The following is a 14,310-nucleotide window of genomic DNA, read 5'->3' as shown; positions in this document are numbered from 1 at the left end:
GTCAAAAATATAAACATGACAGCCAATATGCATGATACAATTTGTATTATTTGATTTTCAGCAAATAAAAAAGGGCCTTCATGTTGGAAAGCACAAAGTATTTACCTCATTGAAGCTGTAAGGGCCGAGTCTTTCCTTCTCCTTGTTCCCAAAATACCATTCCTTTTCCCCAGCACCCGACATCATCTCAGCTGTGGCCTCGATCACGTTGCGCTGTGTGGGCACGTGCGCGCGCGTTGTGTGCAAGTGGGCCATGCTGAGAAGGTCAACAAGAATCCGGACTCCGTTTGCATCCAGAACCTCTTTTACGTTCCTCTGAGAAGAGAGAAAAAAATTTACATTAAGTCTTATAACATATGGTTTAACACAACATACTATAGATTGTATTTATCTCTTCGAATACAGTTATAAAGATCAAATCAATAAAAACAGCAAAGAAGGGAATTAACAGCAAAACAAGATGAACATGAATATTAGGACAGCAATGACAATATATAGACCTATTCTGTGTTTATGAATAAATTGTTCTTGTTCGTTAAGACAACCATAGAGCCTAGTGTCCGAAAGTTAAGATTCATTTACAGTTATGATTAGGGCTTGGTTATTGAAAGTTACATAGAAATATATAAACATTTCAAACACTTCAACAAACGTAAATGCCAGCAAAAGACCTGTTTAGTATTTACAACTGTGATATATACTTGGGTGGGGGAGATGGGACACCTTTTTATTCTATTTTTCACATTTTGGTAGTAAACAAGAAACATTCAAAGAATTATAAACCGTATGCCCACGCCTCCCATAGACTGTTGTTAGTTGTTTAAAACACGATCAGAGTATTTGGATATTAAGTCTAAAGGTGTCTCATCTTCCCCAAAGTAAGTTACCAACCTTATGCTTTATCAGTTTCTCAACGAACAAAATTATTCGATCTCGTTCCAATCTGTCTGAACACTGATGAAAGAAATGGTTGTGGATTAATAAATTTATGAAATAAAACAATTTTGAAAATAATAATTATATATTTGTATTGTATTATATTGTATGTGGGATGTCCTATCACATGGCATATTATGGGACCTAAGATTTAGCCAGAGTTAGGGATACACATTACAGAAAAATTAGGTATTCTAGAATACTTTATATCAAATCTAGAATTTCGATCTTTTGTATTTATAGGAAAAAAAAAGACTCATACAACTTTCTTTGTGTTGCTTGAGTGATTTGTGTTAATATATAAGACAAGTATGTGTGCCATTACTGTATATGTTAGTTATTAACACAGAAATCTTATTATATTAATTATAAATATCTTATAAAATAACTTGCACATATTCTCAGTGTAAAACTGTTCTGTTCTGATTAAATAAATCACCAATAGCTGATTATTACAGCAAGCATTTACCCTTTCCAGCATCCCAACAATGTACTTGGTGTCATTGAAAGCCCCAATGTCCTCCCAACACTTCCCATACACAATAGCCATGGCTTGCAAACACATGCATTTCATGGCAGTCTTGGGGGTAAGTAGGAATCGATGGTAAAGATCATTGAAGAACTCATATCTAAGGTGTGTTAAGCAAAGTTAGTAAACTGTTGAACAACTGAAATTTGCTTAACATATACAGTTAGCCAAGCAGGTGAAACTAGCGGCCTAATTAGTGAAAAAGATCCAACAAGCTCTTGCCGGATGAAACATCGAAAATACAACAGGTTTTTTCGAGCCAGATGGCATTTTAAACGTTGGAGAGGTTTTGTTTACCAGATGAGCCATTGAAAGATTAATTACATTATGCCTGTTAGCAAAAGTAACAGAATAATATAAACATTAACTTACGATCGCTTGATCGCTAACTCCTCTTCAAACTCTTCCTCTAAGAGCAAACGAAGATAATAATCTCCAATCTTTATTTCATCAGCAAGACATTCGTATTGGACCTGAGGTGTGGGGTATAAACAACTATCAACTTACAGTTCATTCCATATAAGTAAAGGTAACTCTCTGGCATAATAAAAGGAAAGCTCAGTATATTAAAATGATAAAGTAAAAAAAAATTAAAACACTATTTATTGGGTACAAAAGTTAATTAAAATTCAATAAATAAAAATGTCCAATTTATCAAGTATCGGATTAAATTTTATATAAATTGACCACATAAAAAATGGCAAGTTTTTTTATTAATTTTCTATGTAAAAAAAAATGGTTTTTAATGACTATCTTGAAATGACTAGCAACAAAAAAAGAAATAAATTGACTTCGACTTATTTTTTTATCTGTTTTAGCTTTTTACACTTTTTATTTTTTTGCTATAACAGAATGAATGATGGTAAACGTCTAAAAGCTTAATACCTCAAATTCATGATGATTCCATGCAATTTCAGTTGTCCTACCAAGTTCCTGGTCAATATGAAATGCTCTCATCTCGTTTTCTAAAGCTGTTTTCAATTCTTCACGAGTCTGTAGAATTATATTGTATTACTTTTGCGCAGAGTGATTTTAAAACTATGCTTTGTGTTATGGTAAATTGGTTAAAAAGTAACTGCGCATCACTGCGTAATGTAAGATAAAAACCTCTTTAAAGCAATAACAAAATTACCTAAACTATTGAAATCAATAATAGGGTAAAAAAGGTTCCTTTTTAATAATACTTAAATATAATTATTTACATAGTTTTCAAACCTTAAACTAATCATACCTTGTGGTTCCAAATGAGATTTGGCTTGGCATGGTCAATCGTAAAACTAAAACAAAAGAAATGCTTTGGTTACAGGATAACTAATCAAGTTAAAGTTCACACCAGAAGAAAACAAGTTATTGCTTCAATATATTCAAATTAAGAATAATTTTTATGCACGTCAACTCTTACTTATAGTAAAACAAGGGCCAGTTGGCCTCTGTTTTAATTCTCTGTCTTCGTTTTCTTAAAACAATAGGTTTTTGTTGATTCTGATTTTGTTTTTCAATTCCAATCGTGTCTCTCCAGTGAGTTAGCAAAACATTGGCTTGTTTGCTGACAAGTCGCTCAATCTAAAACACAGGTGTTTGTGAAATACTGAAATAATTAGTTGTATAATATTGGTGCATTCTGTTCCATATGACTGAAGATGACATGACATGCTAGACTGAGGCCCTATGGTAAGCCAAGGGAAATGGGATAGGGGAAAAGGTGGCAATTTTAATGAAAATGTAAGCGCACTGTTGAAAATTCTTAATCCATACTAGTGCAGAAAAAAATATATATCATGGTTTTGCTCCTACCTGTTTAAGTTGTCGGTCAAGTTGCCTCCATTGAGAATTCTGCTTCGTCTGATCCTAAAGTTAACAACAACAAATTTTGACTTCCATTTTTACCTATCTGTTTGCATGCAACTTACGATTGCTGACTTAAGGTTATCACGCATATGAAGCAAGTCCTGTTCACTTTGTGGAACTTCATCATCTGAATCAAGGTAAGCAAGCAAACCTGCAGGCTGTGAACATAAAAGTGTGGTTGACATTCACGCCAGAGTAGGCACATTACCACAACATTGTAGGCGGTTATGAAAAAATGCAAAACTGGTCACTGGCCAAGAAGTTATAAAAATTATTCAAACACCAACCAGAATTCTCTTGAGTAACCCCATAGCTGGCGGATGGCCCGTCACCCATAAGCCGAGTAGATGACGACTTAGTTGGCGGTTTATGAGGAGACGGGTGTCAGCTGACATCGTGAACATTGCAGTGTGAAGATGGCGCGGTAATGCCCCCTGTGTTTGTGAGTAGTGTTACAATGGGGGGTTCGGTTTTGGTAAAAATTACGTAAACGAAAACTACAGTTTCAAGGATCTGCTGCTACGAAAATGTAACAGATTTTTCAGTTTTTGTAGTTTTTTGTGGCACCAGATCCTTACCGGATTTTTTTCACAGAATCTCTATATGAACTAGATTCGATTCACGGAATGCATAACAGCTACTACAGCTGCAAGTTGTGTTTTGTGTGTTAATAAAGTTAATTCTGTGTTTTAATCACACTTACCAAACTCGAAAAAATGATAAGACTAAAAAACTGTTATGGGGTAATACGTATGATAAGTATGAAATATAATAGTATAAAAACAAAACTTTTAAAAAATTTAAAAATTATAAAACACTTTTTACTTTATAAATTATAAAACAATTTACTAAAGCAATCAACCGCATGTAGAACATGATAAAAACATTTCAATGAAGCAATTAACTGCACGTCCACGTACCTCAGCAAGGGCGAGTTCCTGCATGTGAGCTGCAGTTTCTGAATCTCCTTCCTCAATAATTGCTTTCATGACCAACCCAGCCCCTTTAACTATCGCCATTGATGGATGCTGTGGTGGTGGAATTAGTTTAAAAGGTTTATTGATGATGTTTATTTTTATTTCTATTCTATGTGGGCGAGGTTTTGGAGTAATGGGTCAATTTTTTGCCTAAACTCTAGAACCCAGGCGTGCTATGCCGTGTGACTTCAAATTGAATCTAGTAAATGGGTTTAAATAGGATGCATTTAAAGAGGTTTGTTGATGATATTCTTTTTTCTATTCTATATGGGTTAGGTTTTGGGGTAATGGGTCAATTCTGGCCTAAATTCTAGAACCCATGCAGGTTACGCCGCTTAAATATGGGTCAGTTCTACAGCATCGCATACCATTAGACTTAAGATTTACGCCAAAGTTGCCGAGGTCCCTGACTACCCAGACTGAGGGCAATGTTTGTTAACTTTCTAAAGCCACATACAGCTCAGAGTCGGTATTCAGCATTTGACCTGGTAATTAGGTTACGATGCATGCACCCAACTACTGAGTTGCAGAGCCAGACATATTGCTATTAAACTATAACTCCTGTTTTACATGTACCTGTACATAGCATATTTTTTGTATGAAAACTGTCAAAAAAATGTAAGTGTCTTTTTTAGGAAATTAATAATATGTTATGTATTTTATGCTGTGGTTTGATGTAGAAACCCATAACACATTTTCTATAGTCTATTATATTTTATAAATACCTGAAATAACTTGAACAGACAGCGCCCCATGTCAGCCACCAACTGCAGCAATTGGTCAAAGCATTTTCCTTCAGTAGTTTCACTATGTGGTGCACATAATGAAAAGGTGAGGAAATCCAACATTGCACTTATCACCAATGCTCCCCTGCCTTTGAACTGAATAACAAAGAAATGTTTTTATAATTTACAACAAAAAATGTAAAGAGCAAGTTTTCAAATTTTATAAATGTCACCCTACGTCCTATGTCAACTTGTTTAGATAACTGCAAAGCAGTAAAAAATTCAACTACATATTAAAAATTATAAACCACTATCTTAGTCTAAAGCCCCATTGAAAATTATAACAAGTTAAAAGCAGTTTATGGTGAGTAAAAATAGAACTGACCACTCTTTCTTCAAACTGCTTAAGTAAAGCTTCCAGAAACTTCTTGGATGAGAGCAATGATGCTTTGTTCAGTTGTTCTTGCCGAAGATCGTATTTATCGTGCATAGGCTGGGAGTGCAATTACAGTAAATTTTTTTAATCAAAATGCAAAAAAAACAGAACAGACATAATTTTAAAAAAGTTTGAATCACTGGGGTAACATTAGGAGGTTTTGAACCTCCTAACTTACAGGGGTAACATCATATGTTTTAGACTTTTAGCGCCGTGTTTTAGGCTGAAAACAGCTTTTATTCTGCAGTTAGGTGTTTATACAAACACTGGAGCCAAAGTACACGGTACTTAAAACTTAATCAGTGAGGGTGTCGAATGTTTTACAACTATGAGCGACTTGCAATTTAGCAAAGTCTGCCAAGATTTTGTCGGAAATTTTAAAAATATTTCGCCCAATGCGTAAACTGTAGTGATCAAAACCCAGGTGAAAAAATTCTTAATTTAAATTCCAAATATTAAATATGTTGTCCTTAAATAGGAGATAAATGAACTTACACTCAGCAATGTAGACAAAGTATCAATAGCAGCGTGTGTCACACCATCACTGTTCCTCTGCAAAGCTTTAATCACTTTCATCCCAAGGCTTTCCCTGAACCTAAACATTCAAACAAATTGTACATTGGTACATGGAATATCATATTGTAGTACTTCTGCTACCAGGCAAAATGTAAATAACCTTTGTCTGCCATACAGTACAGTGTGGCAGGCCATGGGACCTGGGATAAAGACAGAGTTTGCCCATTACCTAAATACCCAGAGATTTAGTCCAGGGTTGGCCCATTGCCCCAACACCCATAAATTTAGGCCAGGGTTGGCCCATTGCCCGACACCTATAAACTTAGGCCGAGTTGACATATTACCCCAACACCCAGAGGTTTAGGTAGAGTCAACCCATTACCTTAACACACATACATTTCGGCCGAGTTGACATATTACCTTATATTAGGATATTACCTTGGAAGTTGTGTGAAAGCACAGAAACCAGCTTTGGAAGCCACCAGTCTACGCAGAGCGTGAAACTGTGCTTCCAACTCTTGGTCAGATATTTTGTCCTGATCACCTAGTGAGAGAAATGGAAAAATATACTTTTGAAAAATATTCTATCAAAGTAAAGATATAGGCGTATAGTATAAAGTGCTACGAATTACGTTATAGACAAAATAAAAGTCAAACGAGTTGAATTCAGTGAACAATATAGTTTCATAAATGAAACCATCCAGCTTTTGTTAAAATGTAAACTAACTTTTCACGGCTTACCCTCTTTTTCCAGCAGGGCGTTTATTGCACTGTTAATCATTTTTTCTTTGTTTTCAGAAAAGAATCCATCCTGTTTAACTGCCCATAGTAAACCCCTGTTGAGCAGATTAAATAAATTAACATCACGTGGTCAAATTTAAACTGATCAACTGATTATGAATGCATTAAGTAAGCTCTAACTTTAATAAACAGTAACAACTTAAAATTAAGACTTTCTGTCTACTAGAGGATTTTGCCTATGAAAAACTTCAAACGCTCAATAACCAAAAAAATACATTTTAAAACCCAAAAATATGACTTTAAACAAAACCAAATGCCAATATGTGACCTGTATTGCACGCAGTTGTTAAATCTGAACACAGCATCAGTAAAGTTTCCAGTTGGATGTTGAGAAAGGAACTTGAGGTGCATGCTCTCCACATCCTCGTCTAAATATACTCTCTGGGGTCCCAACCTTTGACCCAAGTTGGTTGGGGTCATCTGTCCAAAAAATACAAATCGTAAAATAAAAAAAAATTACACCACCAAAATATGTATAAAAAGACAGGGGAAGATATAGGCAAACAATTGTTCTTAACGAGTAAGTTATCTAAAATGGACTGTTTTTACTACCGGGGCACTATGGTTTAATTTTGTAATGTTTATGAAATACATAGTAGCATTTAAATTGTTTAACTGGTGTAACTATGATTAGCATTCAAATTACCAATCATTTAGTATTTAGGATATATATATAGATAGATAGATGGATAATTATTTGGTAGATTTTTATTGTAAAATACAAATTCAAAATGTTTTTGTAATCTCATTGTATAAAAACTTTCAAAAATGTGTCTGAAACGTGAAAATAGCCGGGTATTTATTCGGCAGCCATTTGATATGCTTTGGTTGCATACACACGTATATATGGATCAGCAACCAACAATAAACATTGAGTTAATGAACAACTGTGCTGGGTAAATCAGAATGTTTTCACTGTGCAGTAGGCAACTGAACATGTACAAATGGAAGTGTATTACAATCATTTTATTCAAAAAAATTTAAGAAACAACTTTCGAAACGCGGGGTAATAATTAGGTTATTACCAAAGTATAAATATGTAAAATGTTCAACAGTGATGTATTTCATACAAACTATGTGTTTTTTAGATGGAGTCCTGAAAACAAAAGTCGGAACAGAAAACGGGAACTTATCGGGACGCTGGAGCCAAAACAAGAATAAGGAACTTCACAAGGGTGTTGGGGTAATGGGCCAAACCTGGCCTAAATTTTCAGCCCTCAAGGACCTCACCACATAGAATAGAAAGTCATATAATATTTGACAATCTTACCTTAATACAGACATCCCTGTTACCACTGGCACGCACACCATCAAGTAAAGTAGCAAGCAATGAATCCCTGTCAGTAGAAGCATAATGCCGACTTTGTCCGTTACGATATTCGATAGTGAATCTTTGTGGGTCATGCATGCTTCGAACGAGTGAAAAGATCTGTCACCGTGGAATAATTTAAGTTTCCAACATATTTAGTAAGATAAGACAATGAGAGTATAGAATACTTAAATAAATTTTATAATAAAACAATAAAAGTCCACAACATAAACCACTGGGATAAAAAGAAAAGAAAATACCTCAATAAATTACATGATAAAAATCAATTACTATAAAATAAAACCTTTGAAATTGCATTATTTTCACTAGTTGTAGACATAGTTACATAGCAACACATAGTTATATTTACAAACACTAAAAATACAACAGTGACACAGTGTAGCTATTAAACCTGGATATGCATTACACCAGATATTAGTAATGTTTGTACTATTATACCCCGCACCAATTATACATATGCTCTGTGCAACATACTACACAAAATACCGGTACAATATAGACGACTACATGTTAGTAATACCTATTACTATTACACAACTTACCAATAATACCTGTACATTTTATACCACATACCAATAAACATTATTACCAATGCATTATATTACATAGGTCTACCATATTACTTGTACATTAAACTACATAGGCTACCTCAGATAGTGGGTGCAAAGTCGGAATGCAATAAGTGCCGGGATCTCTCTCCAATATACAAGTCTCACTTAAGCATAAAGTTCTTCTGACTGGCTCCTACAAAAACAACACAAATGTAATAAATCCTACACGATAAATTACCAAAAAATTTAAATCAGCAAAAACTTAAGAAATAATCTGAAAATGTTCACAACAGACATTGAGACATACTAACGTTTTACTCATTTTTTTGTTACACCAGCCATATTGCAAAATAGTAATTTTTTCTGCTTATTTGGTATTTGGTATATAATATGAAATATACACTACTTAAATAAATAATCCAATATCTTACCATTGCACGATTTGTGATCTTTTGCACAGGGAACTCCGCCAACGAAGTAATATGTTCATCCTCACTATATTTACCCAGCCGGTAGTTTACAAACTGATCAAACGTGATTGGCTCCTTCCTCTTCTTTAGAACAATCCCTACATTCCTTGCAGCTGCATCCACACAAGCTCGGATCAAATCATCCGCTTGTTGACACGCAAATAGATGCTGTCGAAATAAAATTATTTACAATACTAAACACACAGCATGGATATTAACGTTTCACTTTATTATGCCCAACCTGGGGTGGCAAGGTAGATATATCTCACTTATTTATCACACCCACAGTCGGTATAACATGGGTGGAATTCTTTGCCTTGCATTAATCAGTAAGCAATGGTTTGTTTAAGGTATACCTATATATAGTTAGGAGTTGGCTTACCATTCTTCCAAAGCTGTAAATAACTGCTATGCCACCTGGGTATCCAGAAACCTAAAACATTTTATGATTAATAAACCATAACAACTGTAATGAATATACGTGTAATGTAGAAATATAATTGTGTTTTCGCAAATAGAAAAGTAGAAAAGTCACCAAAGCGAACAATAAAAATAATATCGCTTTTACAATGGTTAACAATTAACAGTTGATTCTGTTGAATCATAGAACCAAACAAGAAAGAATAATATGTAATCTGAGCTAAACAGTAGACATTATGTACAATTTACAAAACAAAAGTTATTGTTGTTGCTCACCTCGGTAAAACCTTCAATGCTTTTATAATCATACGAAGATAAAGTGGCTTTGGTTGAAGCTTCTATTTGATGCAAGCCACCAGCCCCAACCTGTTAATTGACAAAAGTCAGTTACCTTATGCAGTGCCACGGCATAGGCATATTTTTTAACAAATCTGGGGTGACATAGTTAAAATTGTTGGCTTAAAAACTATTGTTGGCTTAAAACAAGACAGAATTAAACTAGGTTTCTGGCACTACCTTTAAAATATTGGTTATTTATGATCACATCATACCATATGTATGCGTTTGAGATGGAGTATCTTACCTCAAGCACAACAGGTAGCCTGGTGTCTGTCCAATGATGTTTCATTGCATTAAACCTTTGTACTTTATGGTAAGTCTCGGAGAAATGATTGCAGTAGCGCTGAAAATAAACACAGCCTAAAACATATCTTATATAATACATACATACAATAAAAAATCTAAACTCGTTGATCTAATTGCTTATTTTAACTAATGACTTTTCATTAAGTATTCTTACCAGAGCTTCTGTTATAACATCTTCTCTATAGTCGCTTGAAAATCGCATCGTTTCATGCTTTTTTCCGGTCTTTCTGAGTGATATGATGAATTCATTGTTGTTTTTCGATTTGGTATCGGCAAGAATTCCAGCAAAGTCGCTGTATGACCACTGTAAAAATATTTTCATAAATACATGAATTATTATTATTGTAAGTCAAAAACATTGCTGGAAAAAGAGCTTTTTTATGTTGATTTTGTTAGTTTGTGTTAAATAAACAATGTAGGTTATTCCTATTGATTCTTACTTGGTTTGTAATTTCTAATGAGTTTGGATTGTACGTCGTAATACCTTTCGTTCCAACGGCAAATAAACGTTTGTATCTGAAAATAGCATGGTAACATGTCTTATTAGTATTATCTTGTATGGCTACTATGTATTACAAAAGAAGAAAGGCCTATGTTACCTATAATGCTTTATGGTGCTATGCCAACCAAATAGGCTGTAACTATATTTAATACACGCTCATGTTTTAGACAAAAAGTTAACTAGTACATCAGCATTACAAAGTGTGAAGGTTCATCAATATATTTTTATTGAACCCAAACATGAAGTTTAACACAACATTACCCCAATACCAGCATGCCACTGTTTTTCTCATTCACTGCATATAAAATAACTGGCATTCATACAGCAAAGGGGAAGCAAAATTAATATTAATGACATGCAAAATATAAACAAGGTTTATGTAATGTAACTGTTTGAAACAAATGAAACCAATTTTTTTCTTACTTTCCCCTCCACGAGTGCTTTGTTGTGTAATAACAAGCAACGTCCACATTATCAGCGATTATTTGAGACATGGAGAAGTACAAATGCTATTACAGCTAACTGATAACATGTACGATTGTAATTCAATGGTCCCAACAGTGCAGGGTACATACAATGATACAAATTAACCTATTGACGTTTTTGCTTTCTGTGAATCACAAAAATCGTAAGCTGAAATAAATATAGGTTGTCCTTTGTTTCTGACTAATATATAGGAATAACAAATCTCCATGCCAAAGTCTACTTTTACTGAAATACATTATTATGTAATTGCGATATATAAACTCCCGGTGCTAGTTTTTCTATAGGCAAGGGGGGGGGGGAGGATTCCTCACTAGCACCAAACTCCCTTACGGCTTACGGGTGTGTATAAACATTTTGGCTACCGGCGCGCGTGATGGCAGAGGGCATGTGGTGCATTTTAGTACACAGCTCCAATATCATAAGTTTTCGACATGTAACCTAAACTGTTTTAAATATAACGATTAAAACAATCTAGGATTGGCATTGGAACAATTTATTGTATAAACCGAACACTACCTAAGAAGTCTCCGCTTTGTCAGTACGCATATTAAACATAGTATCGTTTACTTTGGACAGATATTGATTCTCAGTGGTGTACGTAAATGGTCTACCTTAGAAGTTTGAAAGTGACAGATTGAATATTAATGAAAACTGATTTGCGTATCGAAAACAAACATAGCAACGCCTTGTTCTACCCAACATTCATACACAGCTCGTTCTCTTAGAATAAATCCTAACAATCAAGGTAAGAGGGACAACAGTAACTGGTTTAGCTCAACAAAATGGGGATCCCAAGTTAAATCGTTGGACACGTACTGTATATTTTGGGGTAAAATGGGATACCTTCAGCACCTTGATCTCATGTGTTTTTTTTTATTTTCGGATCGTGTTTTCAACAACTAAGAACGCCCCTTTAGAGTCGTATGAATACGACTAAATACCTGTGTAAATTGGGACAACACGGCAGTGCTGGGGCGGCCTGACAGCGGCGGTGGTTGTAACACGGGTTTTCTATTTCACAGATTTCGTTCCCGCTTACGACTTATAACGTATATGTAACTTTGCAGTTATTTTTTGTTGACAATTTGACAACCCATATTTGCCCACTGAGCCCAAAATAGTTTGTGATACATTTGCCAACGCAGTGTTTCTTTCACAAAAGTCGTTAACGCGAAATTACGCGAGTGTGGTTTAACAGAATTTGTTCGGTTATGACGTCAATGCGAGTTACTTTCGGGTAATTAGTGTAGAAACCATGACGAAATGTTGTTACTATTGTTTTGTTAAAGCAACCACAGTTTAACTTATATCAGCCAAACCACAGTACAGAACATTTAAGCAATAATATGTTTCTAAGGTTTTGTGTGTTAGTTCTTTCAGTTGAATTGTTATTTTCAAACATCAATGGTAAGTTTACATTTAAATTGGTAAGAAAAAAAGAAGAAAGCAGTGTATTGTATTTAACAAATTAAAACGTAGGTTACAGTCGCCTCCGTTAAACCTTCATAACGTGATAGACCTAGTTTGCCAAGCGAAATAAAACGTTTTAATTATTTATTTTAGTGCAGATATAAGCCAGCAGAAGCTGAAATAAGCCTTTTATTTATGGTCGTTTATTCTTATACCCAATCTGAAAAGTTCTTACACTTACTTTAATTCTCAGGCGAAGAGATATCCGGAAACTACACCATTTTCCAGGGGTCCGGATCCCCTCATTTAGTTCACGAGATCCCATTCAATCCACCTCGTTGCCGCTCGTCCGTCCCAACCGTATTGTGTTATGATGTGATTGATAAAGCGGGAAACCAAGGAGTTTTCGATGTCGAAGTTTTATCTGTGTTTGACTGGGGCTTCACTGTCAAAGTCACAAGAAAACGAATGACATCGAACGGGTTCATGAATCTTATCTGGAGGGCAGAGGAAGGTGTGTATACAGTACTGTGGGTTAATATGGACACCGTTGGCACCCATATATATATAGTGTGGTGGGGGAAGATGGGACACCTTTAGCACGAAATATATAAATATCCTGATCGTATTTTAGACAATTAACAATGGTCTATGAAAGTCGCGAGACAAGGTTTTATAATTCCTTGAATGTTTTTTGTTTGCTACCAAAATGTACGAGAATTTAGAATGAAAAGGTGTCCCACCCTCCCCCATCCTACTATATCCAATATTGTATCCAATGTGTCCTGATCGTGTTTTTAATAACAACAACGCCCCTTTTGAGTCACGGGCTATGGTTAGATAGTTCGGTAAATATTCTTTGTTCATTACGAAAACAATTCCATCTTACTCTACTTAACTATTATAAGTTATTATAATGTAATTTGTAACGTACGAACTACAACGTTTTCAATAAACTTGCAGGTACTTACTCGATATAGAAGAAGTTGTATGTAACTAGGACGACTTCCGTTTCGTAGCAATTAAGATCTACGTCTCACCAACGCTTCTTCGTTCATATTTTGTACAGTTACTTGCAAAACGTGTCATTTCATTATTAAATATAACCTATATATCTTCATTAAAATGGCAGTCGTTTATAACATAGTTCGTCCAGCGCCGTGGTGTAGTGGTTAGCGCGCCTGCCTGTAACCCAGAGGTAATGGGTACAAGGCTCGACGCTGCTACCATTGTGGGCGTATGTGTCCTTGGGCAAGACACTTAACGGCAATTGCTTCAAACTAGTGGTCACTAATGGGTTGTCTAAATTATCAGCCATACATTTGTACTGTCACACCTTTATTAATTGATTCAAATAATTATATCAAACACACTAAGTGTTATTTAGTAATTCGCAAACACTCGTGGAAACCAGTATATACACAAGTCATATTATTGCCACAAAATATTGCTGCGCTGTATTTTACCTACGCCGAGAATTTTTCTCCAAGTTTCTGTTACCGAATTTCGATTATATATTCCATACATTATCCTGTTATTATATCAGTATATTATAAATATTCTGCAAATTTTGTGTAATCTAACAAACCGGCTGTGCTACAGCTTCTCTGCCACGTTGAATTTATGAATACAATTTAGATCTATATTATTATGCTTATTGTATGCCTAATTTAAACCATTTTGACCCTTCTGTTCTGTATTTATCATGACATATTCAGTTTTTCTCAC

The 14,310-nt window shown here is 34.8% G+C and overlaps 2 protein-coding genes across 2 annotated transcripts in view; one reads left to right on the top strand and one right to left on the bottom strand.

The window, feature by feature from the left end:
- The window catches only part of LOC100180759 (dnaJ homolog subfamily C member 13), a 26,927-nt gene extending 15,631 nt beyond the window's left edge, over positions 1-11,296 (bottom strand). Inside the window, exons 1-26 of the mRNA XM_026835920.1 lie at positions 11,110-11,296; positions 10,625-10,700; positions 10,339-10,488; positions 10,123-10,221; positions 9,816-9,905; positions 9,502-9,552; positions 9,081-9,287; positions 8,747-8,842; positions 8,039-8,197; positions 7,037-7,188; positions 6,709-6,803; positions 6,406-6,511; positions 5,947-6,046; positions 5,401-5,508; positions 5,016-5,171; positions 4,234-4,341; positions 3,601-3,747; positions 3,376-3,471; positions 3,260-3,313; positions 2,868-3,028; positions 2,697-2,742; positions 2,351-2,458; positions 1,838-1,938; positions 1,406-1,565; positions 892-954; positions 93-315 (exon numbers count right to left, since the gene is read on the bottom strand). Coding sequence (XP_026691721.1) covers positions 93-315; positions 892-954; positions 1,406-1,565; positions 1,838-1,938; positions 2,351-2,458; positions 2,697-2,742; positions 2,868-3,028; positions 3,260-3,313; positions 3,376-3,471; positions 3,601-3,747; positions 4,234-4,341; positions 5,016-5,171; positions 5,401-5,508; positions 5,947-6,046; positions 6,406-6,511; positions 6,709-6,803; positions 7,037-7,188; positions 8,039-8,197; positions 8,747-8,842; positions 9,081-9,287; positions 9,502-9,552; positions 9,816-9,905; positions 10,123-10,221; positions 10,339-10,488; positions 10,625-10,700; positions 11,110-11,180 — 2,983 coding nt within the window. The 5' untranslated portion in view covers positions 11,181-11,296. The remainder of the gene's footprint in view (positions 1-92; positions 316-891; positions 955-1,405; positions 1,566-1,837; positions 1,939-2,350; positions 2,459-2,696; positions 2,743-2,867; positions 3,029-3,259; positions 3,314-3,375; positions 3,472-3,600; positions 3,748-4,233; positions 4,342-5,015; positions 5,172-5,400; positions 5,509-5,946; positions 6,047-6,405; positions 6,512-6,708; positions 6,804-7,036; positions 7,189-8,038; positions 8,198-8,746; positions 8,843-9,080; positions 9,288-9,501; positions 9,553-9,815; positions 9,906-10,122; positions 10,222-10,338; positions 10,489-10,624; positions 10,701-11,109) is intronic.
- A 1,088-nt stretch (positions 11,297-12,384) lies between these two features.
- LOC100178386 lies at positions 12,385-13,702 on the top strand. Its single transcript, XM_002127760.3, has 3 exons — positions 12,385-12,579; positions 12,836-13,096; positions 13,546-13,702. Exons 1-3 carry the CDS (start codon positions 12,519-12,521, stop codon positions 13,560-13,562), a joined length of 339 nt encoding a protein of 112 aa, XP_002127796.1. The 5' UTR covers positions 12,385-12,518; the 3' UTR covers positions 13,563-13,702.
- The last annotated feature ends 608 nt before the right edge of the window (positions 13,703-14,310 follow it).

Source organism: Ciona intestinalis, chromosome 9 (genome assembly GCF_000224145.3).
Source record: "Ciona intestinalis chromosome 9, KH, whole genome shotgun sequence".
NCBI lineage: Eukaryota > Metazoa > Chordata > Ascidiacea > Phlebobranchia > Cionidae > Ciona > Ciona intestinalis.
Note: the sequence above shows the minus strand (reverse complement) of the source record. Positions and strands in the feature narration are given on the sequence as shown.

What these genes read in the sequence shown, in the direction of transcription:
- LOC100178386 (XM_002127760.3), top strand. Translation starts at nt 12,519, where the DNA reads ATGTTTCTAAGGTTTTGTGTGTTAGTTCTTTCAGTTGAATTGTTATTT. An exon ending in GTTATTTTCAAACATCAATG is followed by an intron (nt 12,580 to 12,835) that starts GTAAGTTTACAT and finishes TTTAATTCTCAG; the next exon opens with GCGAAGAGATATCCGGAAAC.